General features: G+C 43.1%; 1 protein-coding gene across 3 annotated transcripts in view; it reads right to left on the reverse strand.

Annotated features, from left to right (window-relative positions):
* Window positions 1-8,718: 8,718 nt before the first annotated feature.
* Window positions 8,719-24,489, reverse strand: part of tacc2 (transforming, acidic coiled-coil containing protein 2) — a 47,566-nt gene continuing 31,795 nt past the window's right edge. For 2 of the 3 annotated variants that reach the window (XM_031872811.1, XM_031872801.1), the window contains 19 exons: window positions 23,164-23,270; window positions 21,305-22,715; window positions 21,063-21,098; window positions 19,479-19,536; window positions 19,150-19,357; window positions 18,674-18,723; window positions 18,457-18,566; window positions 18,016-18,169; window positions 17,475-17,621; window positions 17,041-17,133; window positions 16,100-16,159; window positions 13,184-13,324; window positions 13,009-13,085; window positions 11,804-11,847; window positions 11,169-11,177; window positions 10,330-10,490; window positions 10,099-10,205; window positions 9,781-9,901; window positions 8,719-9,670 (listed from right to left, as the gene is read on the reverse strand). In XM_031872811.1, the coding sequence (XP_031728671.1) occupies window positions 9,605-9,670; window positions 9,781-9,901; window positions 10,099-10,205; window positions 10,330-10,490; window positions 11,169-11,177; window positions 11,804-11,847; window positions 13,009-13,085; window positions 13,184-13,324; window positions 16,100-16,159; window positions 17,041-17,133; window positions 17,475-17,621; window positions 18,016-18,169; window positions 18,457-18,566; window positions 18,674-18,723; window positions 19,150-19,357; window positions 19,479-19,536; window positions 21,063-21,098; window positions 21,305-22,715; window positions 23,164-23,270 (3,160 nt within the window). In that variant the 3' untranslated portion in view covers window positions 8,719-9,604. The remainder of the gene's footprint in view (window positions 9,671-9,780; window positions 9,902-10,098; window positions 10,206-10,329; window positions 10,491-11,168; window positions 11,178-11,803; window positions 11,848-13,008; window positions 13,086-13,183; window positions 13,325-16,099; window positions 16,160-17,040; window positions 17,134-17,474; window positions 17,622-18,015; window positions 18,170-18,456; window positions 18,567-18,673; window positions 18,724-19,149; window positions 19,358-19,478; window positions 19,537-21,062; window positions 21,099-21,304; window positions 22,716-23,163; window positions 23,271-24,489) is intronic. The other variant, XM_031872792.1, reaches the window with a different exon arrangement.

Below are 24,489 nucleotides of genomic sequence, written 5' to 3' on the forward strand. Positions count from 1 at the left end.
TGACCTAAATGAACTGGTGGTTTGCTTATGTGGGCCGGACCTGGATTCCACGAAAAGTAAATTTCCCTGTTTAAGAGTCTCCAACCAATGCCATCCGCCTGATGTCAGTGTCCCAATTTACTCAGACAGGATTTGAGCACAAACAAAAAGTGATCATTACTGAAAAACCCAACCGCCTTCTAAAAAACAAGTGTATGATTTTTTTTTTTACCTCTTGTATTGACCAGTCTAATCAGTTCTGCTGCAGCCGGCTGTCATTACAAACAGGTCACACAATCAATACACCAGGCAAACAAATATAATAAAGAAAATGTAATGAAGGCCTTAACAGACAATCACAAAGCAGAACGATGGAAGCATGGCGGTTTGTGACAGAAGGCGAGTTTCTCAGAAACACGTCAATCTTTCAGGAGCACACACAACAACAATTCATAAAGGCTCTCTGATAACAGCAAAACAAACACGAATAAACCAAGAATAACCCCAGATATGTCAGCGTGCGGGGCATTCAGTGGCATTCACATGGAGTGAAACCTGTCTGGTTCACTTAAGTTTACTTTACTCCCTTAAAGGGCAGCCAGCTCATCCCTTTGATGACCGACGGTGGGATTTGCGGTGATAATGTCTTCAGGTGCCAGAGGATTGGGATTAAACCTACTCCAATTTTAACAGCAATGTTGCCATGGCGATGACCTTCAGTTTTAGCTGAGATGACGTACACATGGGGGGGGAATACAGCGACTGCTGTTTCCAATTTTGAAAACCTCCATCAAATTATAAACTTTCTACTATGTGTACTGGTGAGAGGTGCGGGCAGCATTTCAAACGAGACAACAGTCAAGCAGCAGGGAAAATACATAGTGCACAAACAGTCCCACTTAAATGAGCCATGACTAACACTGTTGAACAGTCTGAATTGAACTGTGAGCCCCAAAAGACAAACTTCCGACATCCCCCCTACACCTCAGCAGCACCTTGACCCGTCGACCCTCCATCAGCCCTTCAGGTTTATGAAAACTTTCCCCTTCCACCCTAATTAATGTGAAAGGAGCCTTTCAAATAAAGCTGACGGGGGCCGCCATTCTCTTTTTGCTGTCTGAGGAAGTGAGCACCCAGAACAGGCTCCGGCTGAACGGGCCTGGACACTCACAGTTTGGGGTCAGTGCCTATCCCCCTCCAGGGCAGTCCGTTCACACTCTCACACCTGCCTCTCAAACGGAGAGAGCAGCAGGACGAAGAGGGAACCGAAAGAGAGAGTCAGTCAAAGCAAGAAGGAGAGAGAGAGAGTTTCCACATTTTTAAATAAAGTACAAACCCCGGCAGACAGCAATAAAACAGTGCAATTATTATCACTGTTGACTCAAGCCAATCTCAGCGGTATCCATGAGGCGTGGTTGGTCAGAATGAATTGCAACAGTCTTATAGATTTGACAGCATCTGCTGAGGTCAAAAGTGTGGCTAGACTGCCTCGCGGTGGAGGCTGTGTGAACTACAAGAGCATAAATGCTGGGAAGACGCTGCTACTGTAGGTAGGTCAACACACTCGCACACAGAGAGCGTGATTTTATGCACGAAATTGTGAATTATTATCCATTATTTGAGACTTTTATAAGCTCTCATGTTACCAACAGCCCACTCTGTTAAAATCCGTGCTAATGTCGTTTAGCTTAACGTACACACATCATATTCCATATGTTATTTAATGTTGCGAGTCTCTCTATTCACATTTATTACATTGGCCGTTTATGCATCTTCAAACCCAGATCACAAAGGTGTCTAGCTTCTCTGTGAGCAGTGAATATTATCAGTGCAACAGATGTCAGTATGATCATAATACCTTAACCTGGTTCAGCCTGAGAGCAGCTGTTGTTTCCCAGCTGTTAGATTTAGGTTTGCACATTTAAAAAGGTGGGTGCGTGTGTGTCTATACAATGCCTATTGATTGTAACCCTGAATAAAGGCTTATCCAGCTTTACAGGAACTGTGTTGTTCATTAGTACGTTGTGATCTGTAAGGCTTTAGCTTCTATCTTTATCTTTTTAATCTGTTTTTTGGATACATCTTTCAAACGCATATTGTAGACCTTGGTGTCTTCTTCTCTCTGAAAAGTCTTTTTGCAAAAATGTGATAATATTTATTCAGGGAGTGCAGTTAGTGACAGTTTAGGCTCCATGAAAGCTCTGACAGCTTGACGGAGTAGCAGCGAGGGGCAGGGCTCAGCGAAGGGTCAATTGAATGCATACTACATGCAACAGTACGTACTTCGTAAAGGCAGCTGCAGTATGAACTAAAAGTGAAAAGAAAAGTAAGCAATGCAGTGCAAGTTTCATCGCAATCCATCCAATAGTTTTTGGGGGTTTTTTTACGCAAAATCACAAAATCCACTAGAATATTTACTCAAGTAGAAGTACCTTTCCTTTAAAATACTTTGCTCAAGTAAAAGTAAAAGTACTTGTGTAGAAATGTACTCGGATAAACGTTTTTTAAAAAGAAAGGTCACTTAAATAAATTACAGGCTACTGTGAGTAAATTGCTGCGTTACATTTTTTATAAAGGGGTGAGGGAGGGCCAATATATGACATATACCTATTAAATTAAAGAAGACATTTAGGCTACAAAGTAGGAGTGCATTAACATTTTAACATACAAGCTTTATACACATCACACCACGGAGCCATTATGTCCAAACCAATAATGTATTCCTTTACTAGAGATGTCACATTTGCAGCCGTTCTGATTATCAATTATACAACGACCCTCCTTAGCTAAGGCTTGGCCTTATTAGAATTAATCAACTTAAAACAGTTAAACAAAACAGACCAACGATTAATACAAAAAGTGTATGGACACAACAGACAGGTGCACTAATTATTAAGCAACATAGTCAATAACCTGCAACTTCTTTGAATTGACAGCAGAAATAAATCATCGCCAAAGCAGACTACACAGATAAACAATAACCTTCAGTAGCCAAAAAACGCACCCAATGAAAGCAAAGGAGAGACTGCAGAGATGTCCCACACCGGGTAGCTGCACACACGCGCACACAGCGTTACGTTACTCACCTGTCTGAACTCGTTTTGCACGCTTCACCTTCTCTGCTGGTTCATTCACACTCGGCCTCGCTGTCTCCGTGCAACCAGCTCCAGCCGCTCCGTCTCACTGCGCTCCTCGTAGTTTTCAAACATGTTGTGCTGCAGAAAGCTCTGCACCGCACCGTTAGCATTTCACCATTTAGCGTGATACCGATACCCCGCGCTCACCTGTTGGGTGCGTTTGATTTGGATCACTTAGCGTGCTGGCTGGTTGGTGCCAGGATTAATGAATGTACATAAAACCCTTTTCTTATTACTTATACCGAAATGCAATGGGCCTAATGATATAAATATCATATATGAATGTCATTATTATCTGTAACGAGTGTTACTTCAAATGTAGAGAAGACAGAAAGTGTTCCTTTAAGTATTTAAAAAATACTTAAAGGAACGACTTTGTTCCTTTAAAAACGACTTTGTTGAAGTAAATGTCAAATGTGTAATTGGTTGCTTCCACCCCTGCAGTTAGGCAGTTCATCCAATAGTTGTAAGAATATGGTGAGAAGTGGTGGACCAGCAAATATCGCCATGCTGCTGGCAACAATCAGACAATCAGATTTCAGCTTGTTTTATGGACATTGTCATGTTGGGACAGAAACTATTACACAGAGGCAGTAACAGAGAGACGTTTACATGTGTTTGCATTTGCATTGAATTCTGAATGTCAACATTTGTTATCATTTGGTCTGTAGATCCAGTATTAGCTGTTGTGCCATTCAGTGGTAGAATATTTCTGGACAATATGCTACATGGGCATCCATAGTTTCTTTCAATTAGATTACATTGGAATGTTATTTTCATACGTAATGAGAAACATATAGAAATAAAAGAATCCACAAAATATTTTAGTGTGCAGATTGCTAGAACTTGTATAATGTATCTCCTCAATTAAGCATTATTATAATAAATGTTAAACCAAAAAAAAACATTTCTTAACATGAGTTCCAAGAAAATGACACAATAAACAGAATGTCACCAAAGAGACATTATTCATTTTTTAAATTTAATTTTCTATACAATATATACAGTAGCCTCAGGCCATCTTCCAAACTCTGTTCATAAAGTAATTCTTTAAGTGACTTCAAACGCAGTGGATTAACCTCCTCTGTGTAACACCTTAACCAGTGCATGTTAAAGGCTTACGCGGAGTGTGAGAAGTGTTTTCTCACTGCCTTCCAAAATATCCCGCACAGCTTGTCAGATATGTGATTGACAGGTTCGAAGGCTAATGATGTAACGGCACACTATTAGATTGAACTCCTTGTGCCGTATTTAGCAACAGCATCATCTTCTGCAACACGAGTAATGCTGAGATACTTGGACGTGTAGGTTTAGGTGAAAAAGAAGACGGATGCAGTAAAGCGTAACTTGAAAGGTGATTAGTAAGACACAGAGAGACAGTTTTGTTCGTTTCACCCTGTGGTGAACAGAGTGGGGAAACTGATGAACAGCATCTGTTCCTCTTTAAATATGGGAGGCAACAAATTAATTATCTCTGCCTGATATTCCAGCACTTCCCTTAGAATCCTCTAGTTATTAGCTAAGTGAAATTTATTAAAAGACGCTTGAGTACTGCGTAATGGAGTTAATCCAACAATGTGTGTATAATCCACGCAGTAACATTTAGCACCTCAAGCTCTTCCACGTACAGTAACTCCTTAATGTAAAGGCTTCTGTTTGGATTAATATGGTAAATCAAAGCAGATTGGAATTGTAGTACAGCGTGTATAGTGTAAAATCAGGCAGGGTTATTTGGCATTTTTTGGAGTAAATGAGAACACTAGTTGTCATTTGTTTTGCAGATGGATTCTTGTTGGCATCATGACTTGGAGCCGTATGTCTACTTAAAAAGACAGTGGAACAACAGAGGCAGAAACAGCAGCAGGTAGTTGAGTCTTGGCAGCCGGGAGGCAAAGCTGGTCACATTGCAGTCATCACCGTAGCAGCAGTGAACTCTGACACCCGGTGCTCTGTAGCCCTGGCTGTTGGCCTGACTGCAGAAAGACTTGTAGGAGCACGACTTCATCACCCCACCTGACAAAAAAACAGACAGAAATAGAAGTCACTTGGGATGTGTAGCAGCTGCTTTAAACTGAACAACCAATATACAATTTATGATTTGATTTTGATTTTCTCCCTTTGTTTATGGGTGTCAAGTACACACTACCACGTGCCTGACACCAGAATGTAATCTGGGAAAACTGTAGCATCTACAATGTGTCATTTACAGACAGGATGATGGTCTCTCTTGTTGCCCCATTTTTTTATGATTAATAAGGTACATTTTATGTGAAAATCTAATGCAGGATTAAATTTCAGAGTTAAGTTCAATTTGTGAAGAGGAATGGTCTCGGTGACATGAACACATGGTGTCCTAATTAAGGATAGTGATCGAGTAGAGGCAGCAAGGCTCTTCATTTCAAAGCCCCGGACCTCCTGCTGGCTGGGATGTGTCTCCAGACAGCAGCCTGTCCTCCATCAAACACGCACGCACATATCCTCACACACAGATACAAATAGAGCTTTGTGTATCTTTATGGTCGGTAGAAAGAAAACTAGTAATAGAAAGGCTACTACACTGTCACTGTTGGACTCACTGTCATGGCCCAGTACCACAGCGCAGGCATCAGAGTAGCTGGGACAAGATTTGGAGCCTTGCCGGTTGCAGTCGTCGTTATTGGAGCCCATACAGGTATAACATTGCAGAGCCCCACCTGGAGGACACACAAAGGAAATATTGCTACAGTGCATGCTTATTACTAAAGCAGTACAATAAAACATCATGGCATGTTGAGGGAAAATACTGATGCCTAATCTGATTTTTCACCAAATATCTCAAAGAAAACAATTTTTTTTAAAAGCCCTGTGTCGGATGTTTTGACTTTCTTCAAGGCATGAATAGTCTGCTAATGTCACTGCTGCAATTTTTGTCCTTTCAGAAAAACATTTTTAAGACAGCCAGCTGCAGCTTCTCTGGCATTGCATTACGGCATTATCCAGATAACTCGTTCACATTTATCATAGATTCCGGTCCATTGTTAGTTAAGATCATGCAGTGTCACACAGGCGACTCTGATCTATGACATTGTCCCACGGGCACAGTGAGAGTAAAGTGAAAAGAGAGCACTAACTAATCACTTCCTTCACACAAGTTGTCCCTAAATCAAAGCAAAGAATTGAACAAGTGCTCTCAGATTTAAAAACACATTTTTCTAAACTTCAGCTAAAGCTTCAGGGGCCCACTTCAGCACATAAAGCACGCAAATGTCTTTCTAAAGCTCTCCAGAGGAGGGATCGCTTATTTGAGAACGAGCTGACCTTTGAAATGGCAGTTGAACACTTCCTTTTGAAAACCCCCATCCTTCTCCTAAATTGTAAAATGCCCCTTCAGAAACAGACTTTAATGCTGCTTCCTAAGAGGATCAAACCAAGCTGGGCTTATAGGAATCATCATGACTTCAAACATTCTCTGTAGCAGCACATCTCTTGTCTTGGCCATCAAAATAACCTCCTTCAACACCAGACTTGTCTGTTATCATCCGGTTATCCGGAGGACAGAAAGGTTGATCAGACGCTCAAAGTGTTGTGTCAGTTCAGGTAAAGACCAGTGAGGTGAAATTGTCTACACAAGCCAGCAAATCAACTTAATCAGAAACAGTAATAAGTAATATATTGCTAAAATATCAGACTTTTAGCCCTTTTACAGATAAAAGCGCAACTTTAAGAGTAAAACAATAAAAACAACAGCAAACCAAAATGTATTTTGAGCAGTTGATCTTTTTTCTTTGCTTCCTGTGTGCCCCTCTGTATGTTGACATGACGTATAAATGCCCCCTTGCTGTTCGCACTTGACCCCAATCTATCGCCACAGCGCAGCCGCTCCACACACATGCTATAAGTATTAGCCAGGCCTATTAAGAGATTAGTTGTGGGGCTTGCATGCTAGTTACAGAGGAAGATGACACACCGCAAGCAAAACTCAGGAAAATTACCAGAAAAACAGCAACTAGCAAAGCTGACATAATGTTGTTTTTTCAAAACATGCAAGGAAATTTTCGAAAAAATAAAGATAATTGCAGTGTTGTTGTATCCAACATAACCTGTCCTGATGTCTGAGAGCAAAGCTACTTTGGACAGATATTCACTCAATGGGTCCCTGCCTCTCAGGAGATTACAGAAATACATATAAAAAAAGCAAATGCACACTAGTACCTGAAGGTAGACACCAAGCAATGAAAGGTGGACAGAAGGTAGAGGGGAAATCTAAAGGGGAGGAAGGATGAGGTGAAGATAGAAAACAATAAAAAACTGTAGTCCTTACTGTTGGTCGCTAGCAGGACTAAAGAAAGCAGGAGCAGCGGACAGTACTGGACAGCTCTCATGGTGCTGGTGGTCCTCGGTCGTCTTGATCACACACTAAAAAGCAGTTTGTTTGCTCCTAAAGCACCCTGAGCTTAATCTGCTATGAGATGAGCCGATACCCCTCCTGTACTGACTATAGGGGATTAGCAGCCCCTCCACTAGGGCCCACAGCTCTGTGTTGAGTGTCAATATTTGCTTCTTCTGCCTGGATGGGCAGAAGGATTCGTCCCGTACTTCTCACTGCACCATTCACCAGTGCTGTGGCCACACCCATCCCGAGTCTGGCTCCTCCCTCTATTGTCCCTGTCTTCACATGTCCAGTTTGATCTTTGAACTTTTACTGGCATTGTGGCCCTACAGATGTCCATTTGGTTCCTTCAGTGCCAGGCTAATTTGCCACAGGAAGCTAGTTGTCCTGTGACGTACAAGTGCCAGCATGCGATCAGTATTCGGACACATTTTGCTGATGTAGATGCCTTAATGTACTTTGTATGAAATGTTCCATCTACTTCAGTTGGACATTTGGAAAGATTAACTTCGTATTAAGAGTTACAAATCACATATTCTACAATTTCAGTTCCAAGAATTGCAGTAAATAATTTTAGGTTGGCTGTCTTCTGTCTCATTGCTATTCTAAACATGTTATGCCTGTAAAATGCTTATTGAACACTGCACAGCTCTGTCAGGTAAAGTCAAGTACTGTTCAAGTTCAGTGACTCCACTCGTCATGTTCTAAATATGTTCTTTCAAACTGGATGTTATTCAACACTATTTGTTATTTACAAGTGGTATAGTATTATTTTCATATGAGACAGTGTGATCCTTGAACGGTTGATGTTTAGGCATGGTCTGGAGGTTTGCATTTATACTACTGACACTTTAAGTGGAAGAAATTGGATTTTAACCATCTATCTTTTACTTTCAGTGATCTATTTCAAACTCCCGTGCAGCTGGGATTTTGTAGCTGGTAGTTTATTGGTTATTGTGGCAATAAATGTGCTTACGATCAGCCTCACAGCAATTTCTAATGCTATTCTAAATGTATTTCCCTCCTAAATACAAATGTATGTGTATATATAATAGGATTTTAATATATATTACCACAATTTCAGTTTTTTTCCACATACCATCTTACTCCTGATTGAGAATCACAGATCTAAAGTAAGAGAAAAGAAACCCTAAGACAATATCAGAAAACCATGATCACAACATAATCCTGATGTATTGGTCATGCCAGATCAACTAAACTGATACAGTGTGCTATATTGCCATCTTTTATTGCACTTTGTAAGCAGATGCTGTACAGCAGCTGTGCAGAAAAGTTATTCCTCAGTGTGACACAACGACCACAGCAGAACTAGGACATATCCATCCAAAATTAAATTATTCCTGTCATGACTGAATAAGGTCACAATTAGTTCGCTTTATATCAAAATAAAATCCCAAAAAATAGTCGCACAATTTTCATCGAGAAAGCTATGACAAGTATGACAAATATCTACAAGGTCACATGAGGGAAGCGTGCCGAGGATGACAGAGTAACTATCAAAAATGCAGAGGAATCTTTTTCATACTTGGAATTTCCTACAGTATATACAAACACATAACATTACAAGTTCTCCTTTCTTTGCCTCATGCAGTAAGCTATATTGTGATAGTTTGTGTACTCTTAGTGGTGTATGAACAATTTTATAAATTAATCTAAATCTCTTGTTACTCTTTTTCAAAGTCTTATCTTTTCTCTTGTATCAAGAGGAGACAACAACAGGAACGGGACAACAGTCTTCTCCCTCAGTGGCTTTCATGGCAACATCATTATAGATAATTTAACCGACAAACAATGCTCTCGCTTTCCCACTATCACACACGCACAGACACACTCATTAGTGATATGATACATTTACTTAAACTTTAAATCAGACCCCTGATACAGTACGATACACGGACACATCAAAAATGTACAGAGTGATTAGGGGGAAGTCGTTCCTGTGGATCCTGTATACACAAAGTCAGTTTGAAATTTAACCCCCGAGACCATTTTGGCCTTAAATGTCCATCAGTCCTTTGAAGAGTGTAAAACATTTGTTTGTGTCTTCCCGCAACCACTCCTCTTCTCTGTGAGATTTGGCCTGGGTGTGGTGTGATCGCTAACTCCTGCCCATCTTGGCGATCAGCTCATCACAGATCTTTGTCAACTCCTCGATCTCTTTGTTCTATAAAACAATTGCAAAACATTTTTAATAATTGATATACTTGTCCGCATGGATATTTTTGAATGATTTCACATCCCTTTATACCGCGGGACTGAGGAATTTAGACTGACCTTTTGCTCCAAAGTGCGCTCCAGAGATTCCACCTTCATCTGCTCCTTCCTCAGACTGGCCTGGTGGGCGGCCTGCTCCTGCTTGGACTTGGCCCGCACATGAGCTATGTCTCCATTGGCCCTGGAAACACACAAGTGATACAATGAGAATCAAGTCACCTCAAGCCAATACAGTATGAATCTTTAGAAATCAATAGGAACAGCATTTGCCTATATCTCAACATATTTTAGCTCTGCATTATTATTGTGTAGTTGGTGTATTTCCCATTGGCGGAAATAACTGTCATGGTGGAATAAACTCCCAATAATGACACCCACCTGTCTAGTTTCTCCTCTGCGTGAATCTTCAGGGCTTGATAGCGCTGTTCCTCCTTGCGGACCCTGGACAGATACTCCTGAGCGCATTTCTTCAGAACCTCTTCATTCTGAAGGGAGTGGGAAGTATTTGAATTACTTGCCATAAGGATTTGTCAAGCTAATTTTCAGATGACTTACAAGGCCGGTTATGCTGAAAAGACTCATTAGTTGTGAATAATGTGTGTCAGTCACCTTGCGGAAGCCCTCCAGTACATCTTTCATCTTCTCGTAACGGCGGAAGAGGTCGGCCAGAGACTTTTCCACGGAGTTGAGGTCGGCCAAGGCCTGGTCCTTCTCCATGATGAGCTGCTGGATGGTGTGGTGGGAGAGAGACTTCTCTTTCTGGTCATCCTCTGATGGACACACACAAATATACTGCAGATCAGATCACCAGTCGGTATGTACTGAAGAGTCTGCTGTACCGGGCACGTATACAGACACACATACGTACAAACAAACACTTGATTTTCTGACAATATATTAAAATGAATTTGTGGGTTTGTGTGATTTAGCAGCCTTTTATACTACACTATACGAGTAAGCATGCAAACAAAAACACTTAACAATGGGGAAATCAAAGACACCTGTAAACCATAAAAACAGAGCTGGCATTTTGGCTTCCAGGTCCTTCATCTTACGAAGTATTTCAGCCCCGTCCCAGTTTTCCCTTTCCTTTCCTGTCACTAGGTTAGACATGACCAACCTGCTTAACTCACTAATTCTGCATGAATGACTTCTGCTACAGTGCAGGTGTGCATGTAAAGGTTCTCAGTATTCATATGCACATGTGTATGCTGTATTTAATATCAGCAACTGAAGGATTACATGAAGTTAATGTCGAATGACTCTTTTTACCCATTCAAAAAAAAGAATAGAATCTCAACATACAGGATGAAATGCAACAAAATGGACAAACAAATGTCACTGGATGAGGTGAAGAAAGTGAGCACATCTGCTCCCTTCTCTGACGGACAGGGGTAAACAGATGTGAGCTGACACAAACAAGTGAAGGAGAATTCCGCGTTACTCACCTGGCATGCCTGTCAGGGTTATCAAATAGTAAGGGGAGCAAAGATGGGAGCAGAACAGAAAAGAATGGACTGTGTTAAGTCAAGCTGGTAGGGCAAGGCAAGTGAGAGAGCCGAGTGTTAGACACGGGCAGAGACAGATTGTTCCTTTTTGTGACAGTGCTTTGAATGAGAGTAAGAAATTAGACACCAGAGGACGTCAAATCATCAGGTGGCGAAGAAGGTGAGAGCAGGACTAATGCAGAGAGGGAACCTGCAGCGTGATTTAATGAGTTTAGAGAAACTGGACACACGTGGGCTAAAGGTCAGCATTTCCCCTCCAAAGACGTCAGGATTCAGTTCATATCACTCAAACATGAAAGCAAGCACATGGCAAAGCTAGCTTGAGTGAGAGAATAAAAAGAGTACTTAATTCTCTGAAATCTGTGGCAATAGAGTAAGGCACACAAATACAGTATATACTGCTCAGTTTGCAAATAAACAAGCGTAGCAAAAAGTAGTGTCAGAAGTTGGGGAACAAAAGTAATTGGTTTGAAATAAATTTCACGTGTACTGAAAAGACAGAGGGTCCAGTAACTTGGGACCAATGCTCGGTTTTTGTTAGCAACTGAGCACCTGTATTTTAACACTGAACTCACCTATCATCTGTGCAATCGTCTTCTCATACTCTGCAACAATCCTCCTATGGATGCAAAATTGTGGATCATCAGTATATGGAAAGGGTTGTATTAGCATGACAAACTATTTCAAAGTATACATATCTCTAAAACAATATAATTTTGTCCAACCCGTACATTTGAACCCGGACACCAACGAAAATGTCTGTTTGTTGGCAAGATGTTTAAATAAAACACATAGCCTGACCTGGTTGGATATTTGAAAGACAGATGTGGATCTGGTACTTCTGATTTGTGCTTTCTGTCATAATTTTGATATTGCATTCATATGCTGGAAACATCTGATATTAAAAAGTGCAACTTAAGTGTAAAATGTGCAATAAGATATTTTCTTAGAATTCAGGTAAACGACACCGTTATCCAGCCTGCAACTTTAGATAATAGGATTATTGAGTGACTGAAGAGTTTTAAGCGCCCTAAACTATCCTTAGCTTTATATCTTTTATCTATTTGCACTATGTCCAGTTTCCATCTGAGTCTTAAAGCTAGACGTTCCCACACACTCCAAGCCAAAGAGCAGCAGGGCCCAATAGGAAGCCTTGTTTTAGCAAAAGCAGGTTGCCAGAGGTAAGAGGATTGATTAGCCATGCCTCCCCCTTAGCCTCTTAGCCCCTCCTTATCTTGAGCCCAATCAGTCAAATGAAGTAAGCTCTGTCTTATCCACACTAACTGAGCTGGGGCCAGCTGGACCCACACACCCACCACCTGCTGACAGAGAAAAAGGCCTCACATCGCCATCTCCTTGAACCTATATTTGTCGGATATATATTGCTCATCTGTAGACGTAAATATGAGTGTAGTTAATCACAGTTTCAAGATATTGGTGGTGTATAATCCAAATGACACCTAAAGCCCCTAGAAAATATCCTTATATTATTTACATATATCACAATCATCTATAACACTCATGCTGATAGTAGGACTCAGATGGACTTCTTTAACTGGATCTCCATTCTGCATTAGCTGTGACTTTGTTTTACACTTAAAGCAAGATAAACCAATTGATAGGTTAAACGGTGATAGGTGGAGTCTGACAACAAGACACTAAGCATCCTGACACAGTACCACCGAACAGAAACACAGGGAGGTGTTAAGTCCTTCCTGTAGTGTATGGGTGGGACCTCACAGTGATGTAAGTGATGACAACCCAAGGTGCTACTTCCTACCTCATCTCCACCACTTCCTGTCGGCTGTCTTCATACTTCCTCTGCCACTCCAGCACTTCTTTCTCCTTTGTCACGATCTGAGGAGGGTGACAAAACAGTTAGGTGTGTGATGTTGAATTAATGCATTGACAGCATTTCTGACTTGTAGGATGAAAAGAAAGAGTCTTGGGCGCACCTCCTCTCGCGCGATTCCCAGCGAGTGGTCCAGTTCTCTGGGCAGGTGGGGACTCTCCCCTTCGATGTAGCTGTCGGTGGTCCTGGCGTACAGTGAGTTCTTGGACACGCCGCTCTCTCCTGGAGAAGACACGTCTCTGTGCTGCTCACAGGAGCCAAAGGAGAGGCGGGAGAGGAAAGGAAACATAACCAGTTACAAACCAGACTGAGCCAAAGATGGGAAACCCTCACTGTCGGGGCCACACGCATTCCTGAATCAAACCGCAAGGCAGCTTTAAACTACATCAAAATGTAAAACACTACAAAAATCAATATATAGATGAGATTGGCTGGTGATGCTCCTGAAGACTTGGTCAGCTGCCACATGATTGGATGAAACAGTCTTCATTGCCACAGTATTAGCCAAGTGATTTGGCTGATGCTGCCCCCAGCTGAGCGGTCAGTAGCTTGAATGTGATTGGGTCCAGGCAAGGTACACAGGAAGGAGGGCAGCAGTTGATACAGCAAGGGCTGCATCATATACAGGAGAGGGAGGATAAGGTAGCGGACTGGGCAGCATGGGAAATAGATGTTAGTCTCATGTTAAGGCATATTTCAACATACTGGTCTCACCTGTTGTGGCTAGAATCATAGTGTGAACTGTTACAGCAATGCCCCAATTACTTTACAAAGACTTAAATTTGAGGTGAACCAGGAAATTCCCAGGATGTATCGCTAGAAAGACTTTAAATTTGGATACAGTGTTGAGGTGTACTGAGAGACACTACAAAACAAAGTATGTATGCATGTGTTTATGAGACCATTGCAACCTATGACTCTACCAACACAACTCCTCACACAATTCATCATATCAAAATGTAAAAACAATCCTTGTTCTAGCACCATTTTTGTTCCCTTAAAACTCTGCCCTGAAATGGATTTAGTCATCCTTGGGAGAGACGGATTACGGGAGGATTTGATGAAGTGGTCGGGGCTCACGGGGGGACAAGAAGCCTGAGATCCGCTAATATGCTGAAAAGAGAGTGTTTGGTCTGGCTAGAGTAGTAATTCCATTGTCCCACTGAAGGTAAAGACCGGTCAAGTTCAGGTTACCATGGACCTCTTTTGCTTTTAGTCAGGTGCTGATTGGGATTACCCTTTCACTTCAGTGAGGTTTAAACAGAAATTTAAAGAAAATCTGCCAAAACCAAGTGCTGGCATGACTCACAGTAACTTTTATTTAAAGGTCTGTTTTAAAGAGACAATCCTAATAAAACCAATAAAAATGCCAGTACCATAAATTGCAATGAAGTATAATTAAGCAACATCCGTTACGCTGAATAAATGTGTGTCCTTACTGAGAGTACTTTAGGGGGCTTGAGGCTCCTATTGACCACAACCTAAACTGACATGCCCCAATCCATCAAAATGACCACAATTTCTACACTAGAATACTATCTTTGCCAGGTTTGCTGTATGTCTGTACATGCGTATTAATAATTTGATGAAACGCAAGGTCCGCAAGACTGGGTAGAAATGCAAAAGCCACTTTTGGGCACAATTACTAATTGTCCCTCAGTAGTGCATATTACCCATAGAATGTATATAAGAAGTGGATGTAGCTACCGTCACGTCACCCATTGGTTTGGGGACTGCTGTTTTGAAGCCATCTTGGTTTTTTACAACCTGAAGTGACACGAGAGGGAGGAGCTAAATACAACCGACCGCTGAACAAGACATTTTATGGCGACCAAAACAGTTACAATAAACTTGTATGAACTGAAAACACAGTATGAAAGAGTTTAAGGTCTAAGACAAAAACGCAGACAACTCCCAGACCAGACAATGCTGTGATGGCTCCCTGTCAATCACAAGGTAGCCACGCCCTAAAGCATGCCCTACTTTTTGTCTATTTTACTCTAAATGGGACTATAATTTCCTGAATAAATATCACGCAGTGAGGTGATAAATCAAGTAAGAAAAATGGTCATTTTCTCATAGACTTTCAGAAAATCTGACTTTCTTTCAAACCGATGAGTCGCCCCCTAGTGGCTATTAGAAAGAATGCAAGTGTAAGGCACTTCCACATTAGCTTCACTTTTCAGACCAGGAGGTTGTAGCCTGATGTTACTGCAAACATTTGTAATGAATGAAATTACCACAAAGTAACACACACACACAAACAACCATCCCCGGGGCAGTTGCCCGCTTTGCCCTGCTGCTAATTTATTCTTGTACAAAACTCCTTTACCAGATCATCCTGGATCACATGTCAAGTCAACTGCAAACATTTTAAAACACTTAGTGTAGACTTAAGGGAAAACTACTTAATGTGAACAAAAAAGGGACAACTGAAGACACAAGACAAAAGCTACGTCATACAGAAAAAGAAGCCATTAGTAGACTACTACAAGAGAGATACTAGATATGACTGCAGAAAACACAACTCAGACAAATTGGCTTACAGGGACAATGTACAGCTATGGTAGGCTAAAATGTAGTGAGACCTGGAAAAAGATCTCAGACTTCTGGATTTCTCGGGTCTACGGGGGTTAGAGTTTACAGTGCAGTCTGTAGCCATATGGACAATTGTTTTGCTTTTGTACTCCAGCACTAAGTGAGTATAGGGCTGAGCGTTAATTAAAAGGCATTTACATTCAAATTGGTTTAACAGCACTGAAGGAGACCTATTATTTTCTGCACTGTACAAAATTGGAGGTACTATTTATTAAAGGGCTGTGATTCCTACACTCTTAACCAATGTAGATATGAACACCTTCATTCACCATCAGCCCTTAACTCTCATAGTTACTTTAAATCTAGTGTGCTGGTGCTCTAAGCCAAAAACAAAGAGAAATGTGTTTATGACCAAATACTTGGACTGCACTGTAGTTGGATCAAGGCCAAGACAGACCACAGGGGTATATGTTACTCTTACTTTGAGTAAGGGTGAACCGTTGATATTCCACCGCCGAGTGCTGGGTTTCTTGAGTCGAGACTGTAAAATGTGTGGGACAACAGCATGAGACATGGAGGGATAGAAGCGCCTGCCCTGCTCCAACTCTTACCAGAGTTTTTCCACTGACCATAAAATGTAGATTCACCACTGATCAAGCAAAAGATCGCACTCTTCTTCTACTGTATGAAGGCATGTGCTGTTTCAGCACAAGCCCTTCAACCAGCAAAATCACAAAATTCTACCTAAGATTCCAGCTAAACTTGATACTGTCACCTACCTGATGTATCTGTTTGTTAGTGCTGTTAGTCTGGGAAAAGGACCGAATCACGACACAAGAATGTGACTGGGATTTTGGGGTGATGACAGCAAAGCATCAACAAATACATCTGGGAGAGTTATATTCTCATAACTCCTCAGCGGCTGATATAATTTTAGTGTGAGACATTCCCAGTCACATTCATGCTCATGTAATCTTCTCATGAACAGGCAACATGCATGTTGCCCAACATGCATAATAAAGGCAAAGGGACGAAGAAGGCACAGCACTCTGTCGCTGAGGAGACAACCTGGAAGAGCTCGCTGCTAGTCGGGGTGGGAGCTTTACACGTTAAGCCATGTTAAAGATTTCATATGTGGGGGTTGTTGAAGAGGACTGCGAATGTAGCGGTGCAGCCACCATGTTGATAAGGCCATGAGCTCACAGTCACACTCAGAATGGTGTGATTAGGGGGAGGGGGAGGCAGGCTGAGACACACTCATGCACGCACACTACAGCCACGCACACGTGCATTTCACACACACCTGCTCTTCTATAATCACTCATTCAAGAGATGCATCTTTCCTCCTACAAACACACACACACACACACACACACACACACACACACTTGCATACAGCAGGTGCAGGTCTCAGCGCAGTACCTGGGGGGTTACAGTGGAGAGGGAGGGGCACTGAGAGATGGTTTTGGCTACCTGCAGAGCCTCTATCCTCAGGGCAGCAAGCACCAGCTCCTCCTGGGCCGCACACATGGGGGGGTGGGGGATTGATGGATTTCAGGGGTAAGGAAGGGGGTTTGCGGCCCAAGGATGAGAGAGCAAAGGGAAAACATATAAAAACTTGAGTTGAGCGCACACACTTGCTGCTGCTACATTTCACACACCATCGATCTATTTTCCACAGTAAGCTAAAAACTGCAACTGAGGCATAGGAGGTGAGAAATGGGGAAATGAAAAGACAGGATGTAGTTAGGTGGCACAGTGAGAATAACGTGAAAAAGACACACATATAAGGGTCACAAATGGGCCACCAGATGTAAGGTTCATCAAGAGGGGTCACGTCTAGTCTGTCAACACACCTGTAGTTTTTGGGCGAATGCGGTGGGGTTGGTCTCAGCCAGGTCAGGCTCCAGGTACTGCAGGAGGTCGTCACACTCAGACAGCCTGTCTAACAGAGGCATGGCCGGGACTGGAGCAGGGGCCTCCACAGGGCCCTGGTAAGGGGACTACAGGGGCACCGGGAGGAGTAGGTAGGAGGGCAGGGGTCAGCATGGCAAAGCAAAGCGCTGAGTGTTTTGAGTGGCGGCATCGGGAGCTGTGTCACTGAGTTCAAGCTGGGAAGCTAGTGTGGCAGACTGGCTATGTGTCATCAGTGACAAGGCTTTAATGAGAATCACCATGACTGATGGCGCTCATGTTGGAAGGCCAAGTCACGGCCTTCTAACAAAGCATGTGCAGTGTGGCACTCTCCCCCCTCGTGACGAAACAATGACATGGTGTAAGTTCTCCAAAATCAAAGCTCACAAATTCTCCTCACGTGATGGTGACAAGACCCAGCAATGACAACGTATGCGATAACTGCTCAATGAGTTTGACTATTTACACAAGCGCTCGGCTCACCTGCTCATCCCTCTCCGTGCTCTGTGTTCGGCTGAGTGCGTCACTCTCTCTCTTCCTGCCCTTGTCTCCAGCGGAGCCCTCGGGACCGGGCCGGGAGCTCAGCACCGGTGTCTTCATACCCGCTGTTATCTGGGCCTCCATCTCCTCGAAACTCCTGCTCAGTGTGGGAGACAGAGAGGAGAAAGGGAGGGAGAGAGAGGGACAAGGCATGTCATTTACTGTATATGATGGATGAGTGGAGCAGCTCAACTGTATGCGTTATGCAATCCAAATCATTCTGGTTCACAATCAGCAATGTAGATAGTATACTGTAGCAGTAAAGCACTGACAATTGCATTGTAAGACTTACTACATTGCACAGTGAACATACAATGTAATCAAATACTACACAATAAATACACAGAAATAAACATGCAGTAGAGCAGTAGAAGTGTGTTGTACCCTGTGTAGGGGGAGCTGGGCTCAGATCCATGTGCACACGTATTCTTGGTTAAGCTGTCAGATACTGAGTCCAACTTCAAGTACAAAGACGGCTTCTTCACAGACAGTGGCTACAAGAGAATAAAACATAAGCTTTCTGAATTCTAATTTTAAATCACGTATATTAAACGAACCAGTGTTAATAAAGAAAGCAGCAAACATTCGATCAAATACTCACGGGCGAAGCGGAGCCAAGCTTCTCCATGTACTCAATTTCATAGTCTTGCACTAACACAGAAAGACAAAACAAAGTTTTAGAGGCAGAAGAAGAAATGGAGGGACATTTCAGCCAGTGTTGAGCTCTGTACTGATGAGGTTAGAGGCTGAAGCAGGACTGTCTGTTGATTATTTCATCTCTGACCCAGATGGGTTGAGCCACACAGCCCCTGGGAAAAGGAGGCTCTTCTGTAGGTCAGAGTGCAGTAGAGAACAGGCTTATTTCACTGCCACAACAAAAATCAATAACATTGCTGGATGAATGAAGAGTAAAGGGGATGGTTGCTGTGCATGACGGTTTATCCAAACATAAGCTTTGAATGTCCTTTGAGCGCCGCATGTCTGCGGTATGCTTTGATCTCTGTCAGCACTTATTTGGACACATGTGGCCCTGGGGCACAAACAGGAATCCAGGAGAGTCAGACAGCTGAGCCTCACCTGGAGTCTGGGGAGGAAGACTGTTCTCATTAACAAAGGAAGTGAGGTCGCATGGCTGAGGGAAGTCTTGCTGGTCAGAGTTCAAATCCGCATCCATATCGTGCAGGGCGGCCCACTTGTGACTGGTGGAGGAGGCCAGCTTCTCCTCGTCTGTGGCGTGGTCGTCCTGTGGGCGGAGGGAAGGAGTTTCATCTGTGGGCGAAAGATCCTACAACACGAAGAAGGTGCCAATGACAGAATCGGAGGGAAGAGGGAGAAATACAGGCAGACAACAGCGAGAGACTCAAGTGTACAGAGAGATGTACAGGTATGAAGCATTAGGTACGCACCTGGGATGGGTCAGACAATGGGGATTTCTTTGGCGACCTTTTCACTCTGAAAGTAAGACTGAGAAAAAGGAAAAACCATCAATCGTCAAGATCAAGAGTCACTCAGCGCCTTCAGTACACAACTTTATTAGATCTGTCTGTCACTGTCTAACACCAAGTATTGTGTACTAGCGTCATATCTCAGATGTGTGTATAGCCGCAAATACTGAAATGTAAACCTGGTTGGGTACATCTGCTTTTTTCCTAAAATGAAAACATAATTTGCATTGCGTTACAGCACCACTTGCTGTAGTCTTTGTGAGGGTGTAATGAACAGAACAGTGAAATGTTCCTGACGAGGGTCAGTAATGGTAGTACTTGAATGTTATGTTATGAATAGTTTACTTTCCACACAAATAGATAATAACACAGATCCTAGAGAGGAATGTGTTTGGTAATATAACAGGTTAGTTAGGACATTGATGCATAATCTATTAACTGTTAGTGCCTTTTACTTGTGTGACTTTAGTTTTCAATTTATAGATCCCAAAAACATAGATTATCAAAGGGTTTTTAAAGGAGTGGAAGTCCTTGTATAGCAATTTACAACAGAATGCACGATCCTAATTAAAACTATAATCTAACTATAATCTAATACATCTGAGCAGAGAAGGTCTGTTTTTGGCTCAGTATTTTATGGTTAAAATTCTTAACAGAATTAATTAGTAATTAATATAAATGGGACAATAATCCCCCCCCAAAAATATGTATATCTAGAAAAATTATTATATAGTTTTAGCTTTTTCAACAATAGCCAAAAATGAACACAAGAGGGAGCACAAGCACCTTCTTTGGTACAGACTAGCAGACTGGACACTTGACAGTTAACACATTTATATGACATAAAAAGATGTTTTGTCAGCTAAAGGAGAAACACGTATTGGGACATTTTACCATGAAACAGAATTTGTTCCAATATTAACTTTTGGTTTGGAGAAAGAGCTGATAGTAAATTATAGAATCTGTTCAAAATGTTGTAAAGACTGGCAGCAACACAACAAACTCAATAACCCATCGCAATGTGTAAAGTTTGTCATTTGACAACACCTCATCGAACACTGTTGCGCTGACCTCTATTGGAAGGATACAAGCCTTTTACGCTGCTGACCACACCCATCCGTAATGTAACACTGCACTTTTGTGCACTCTGCTGTATAGTACTAGGCTGAATGAGTATATTGTTGTGTGAGTAGTAACTCATTAATGATGTTTGAATGCTCTTTGAACATGTAAACTCATATATAAGCAATTATTGAGATAATATACCAAGTATGGCTATTCTAATTGTACTATGACATTTTTCAATTGCCATTTCATAGGCATGATTGTACTGTACATAATATAAAGTTACAAGAAAAATATGAAAACAAGTATGTCCTGTTAAAATAAACAGGATTGAAAAGGTTTACATGGAATAGTGGGCACAAGGGATTGTGATGTTTCTGTTAATAGGAAGAGGGACAACAGGGCAACATGCTGCTATAAAAGGAGCCACGTGGAATTAAGAGTCAGAGGGATGGATGGTTGTGTTGTCCCTGTACTTACAACGGACAACATAGAGAAGACACACCCCTGGACTTCCTGTGACATATGAGAATACACAGACACAGGTGACAGAGAGACAGACAGAGGACACTGGCATAATAGACAAGAGGATCACATACAAACACAGACTAACCTCACAAACAGAGACGCTTACATTCCTTCACATGAATACAATGTTCTGTAAGTGAGTATGGACTCTCCTGTAAATGTGCGGGCCCGGTGGTAATAGACTGTGAACTTACGATTTGATAGGAGTTTTCTTCTTCTTGCCAGGTTTGTTCTGATTTTGGTCCTCCAGTTCCCCAATGTTGTCGTTGTCATTTTCATTGTCATAGTCATTGGATGACAGTTCGAAGGAGGCAGAGGCCTTAGGAGGGGAGTTGGCCATCTTATTAGAGGATTTGAAAGGGTCCTCAGAGTCATCAACGGTATTGGTGTCGAAGGAATAAGACGGCCGGGACAGTTTGGGGGAGATGGCGATGCCTTTCTTAGAAGTAAATGGATTGAAGTTGGGTTCATCCCACTTGTCAGGTTCCAACTTGTAAGAGTCTGTAGTAGCAGGGATTTTCTCCTCGTTGCCATTGTGGGTTGCTGGGGGATGGTTGTCCAGCTGCTCCGTCTGCACTTGAGGGGCCTTCTTCAGCCCCAGCTTTGGTTTCCTCAGAGGCATCTTCGCACCGGGCTTCTTGCCCACTCTCTTGGGTGGGGGGGAGGCCTGGTGTGACGCCTCACTGCCCTCCTCAGAGTAGTCAAACTCCAGCCTTACTGACTGACGCTTGGGGATGATGGGTTGCTCTTCAGGGTTGCTGATTGGCTCTTGAAGAGGAGCTGGGGGACACGGCTCTACAGAAGAGACAGAGGGACTCTCTGGAGGGGTAGCAATGGGGGCACACACGGGGCCTTTACGACCCAGGATAGGGGAATTGGCAATTTTACTCCCTCCAGTGCTGAAAGGATCGATGCTCTCAAAATTATCTGGATCCCAATTGTAGGAGGTACTAGGGGGGATGGGGGATTCGTCTCCGCCTGTTGGACTACTCGCAAGAGGGGTATCCTCCTGGCACAAGGGTAAGGCAGGGATGACAAGGCTCTCCTCTTGGCTGGTGTGGTTGGTCTCCTCCGGCAGGGGAGGAGGAGTCTCCACTCGGCTCTTCCTGGTTCTGCGGAGGGTTCCTCCAGGGCTGGGGGTTGAAGATCCCCGCTCTGCTTCCTCCTGAGGCTGGAGAGGGCTGGCAGTTCGAGGCTTTGCGCGCTTCTTGCTCTCAGGGGTGCTGATGGATGAGGCTGGCTTCGGACTCTCTGGGTTGGAGTTCTGTCTGAGAACAGGCTTCTTCTTCACAGACCCAGGATGGACTTTCTTGGGCCTGTGGAGTGTCCCTGGAGCACTCTCGGTGCCTACGCTGAAGGATTCAGAATGTGGACGGAAGCCTTCCACTGAGGAACCGTCCAACAGACTAGCACTGTCTAGTTCTCCTCCCTGGAGGCTGAGTGAGCGGGTCAGATTGTGACTTGTTGAATCTCCAGTAATCTCAATGTTGTATTGGCCACTAGCTGCAATGGGCTTGTCCTCATCAAAAATAATGGACGGGGAACGACATGTGGCATCAGCGGAAGACAATTCCGAGGCAGGATGACTCACTGATGTGTCTGCTACTGCAAAAGATGGAGAGATGTAACGTAAAGAGGTTTTAGCTGATAAAAAAGGCATAAAATCAAACTGAAATAAAATTGAACTGGTTCGTGGCTGAGATGCAGGTGTGAACGTGACAGCCTGCATGGAGATAAAAGCTGCTGCTGGCTTCTGACACATCCAGTTATCGAGATGAATGTGCTATAAATAATTCAATAAGAGTCTCTCAGTTGGATAGAAATTAACAACAATTAACCACATGAGAGAGAGAGAGAGAGAGACTGAGCCGATTGGTCAGCCTTTCCTAGATATCCCAAAAGCCCAAGATGCTTGTCTCAGCAAACAGATTGGTCCACTGCTTTATTCCACTAGATGGCGCAGCAAGACTTTCTTACACCTGTTTTTTTTTTTTTTTGATGACGGTGTAACACAGCATCATACGCACATCAGGGCATGGTTTTCTTACCCTACCTTTGTCATCGGACGTTAGTTGCTGGGTTGGGGGATCTATGGGAGAAAGAGCCTTCACTGGGGTTGTGGCTTCAGGGGTCTCAAACGCTCCATCAGAGTCTGAACTCCTATAAAAAAAGATGAGATTACATCAGACTGACATCACTTGAACTCTAGTGACTGTATCTGGATTATTGACGCCATGTGACGGTGAGCTAAACTTCTCTCCTTCAGACAGCGGACATCACGAATGATACATCTTTCTCCCAAGAAAGCAGTTCCGATACTGTTCTTTAGTGCTTCAGGTCGTGAGGGCAGCAGGTGCAATTTCCAGCAGTGTGTATGTGTTAAAACAAAAAAGGCCTTCAGGCTAGTGTGTGTTTCGGTTTTCATTTCTTGTGGACTTTTATGGCTACAAATGAAAACGCTGAATCTGCAGTGAGGCGACAGATAATAACACATCTGGGACACAGGATCACCTTAACACACACATGCAACACCCATACTCACACAAGACCACCTCAAGATCTACATCACAGATATGAAATATATAGGGAGAGACTGAGGGGAACACTGAGCCACACACTCAGCCGAAACTGGAGAAATTACCAATTTCTACATGACAATAGGCTGTAAATGAAAATTACAATGTTATCATCCTGCGCAAAAGACATATTGATTGGTTTTCCTCAGCAACAAACAAATATACACACACACACACACACACACACACACACAAAGCGAAGCTCACCAGATAAAACTGACTACTAAGGTCCTCCTGTCTCACCTCTGTCTGAACGGTTCCGTGGCAGAACTGATCATGCTGTCATGACGTGAGCCCCAGGACAGACTCCGGAGGAGCCCCAAAGCCGGATCCGAGCCCGGGCTGTCCCCGTCTCCTGCCCCTCCCAGCAGTGTGTCCCAGCCCCAGCGAGCCCACTGCAGTGGCGACAGAGCCTGCCACGTACTGACTGCCATGGCTGCCGGTGGGCTTCACCTCTTCGCACCACGATGCTACTGCCGGACACACAGGTAGACACCCACAGCCTCTTCCCGAGATGACGACTGAGACCACCGGATCCAACCTTCCCTCCGTGTCTTTTACTCTACGGTCTAATATCTGTTTGTTTTCAATCTACAATCACAGTCATTTCACGTTCTTCTTTGTCATCTGTAGCCACATCAGTCTGTCTCCACTCCTCCCCAGTAGATAAAGATGCCCCCCAGTCTAAAGGAGACTGGCTGCAGAAGCCCACCGCCTGCAAACTGTATATTCTGTCTCTCTCTCTCTCCCCCCTTTTCTCTCTCTCTCTCTCTCTCTCTCTCTCTCTCTCTCTCTCTCTCTCT

The sequence above is a fragment of the Anarrhichthys ocellatus genome, unplaced genomic scaffold (assembly GCF_004355925.1).
Source record: "Anarrhichthys ocellatus isolate YVR2014 unplaced genomic scaffold, GSC_Weel_1.0 scaffold3, whole genome shotgun sequence".
In the NCBI taxonomy this organism is placed as follows: domain Eukaryota; kingdom Metazoa; phylum Chordata; class Actinopteri; order Perciformes; family Anarhichadidae; genus Anarrhichthys; species Anarrhichthys ocellatus.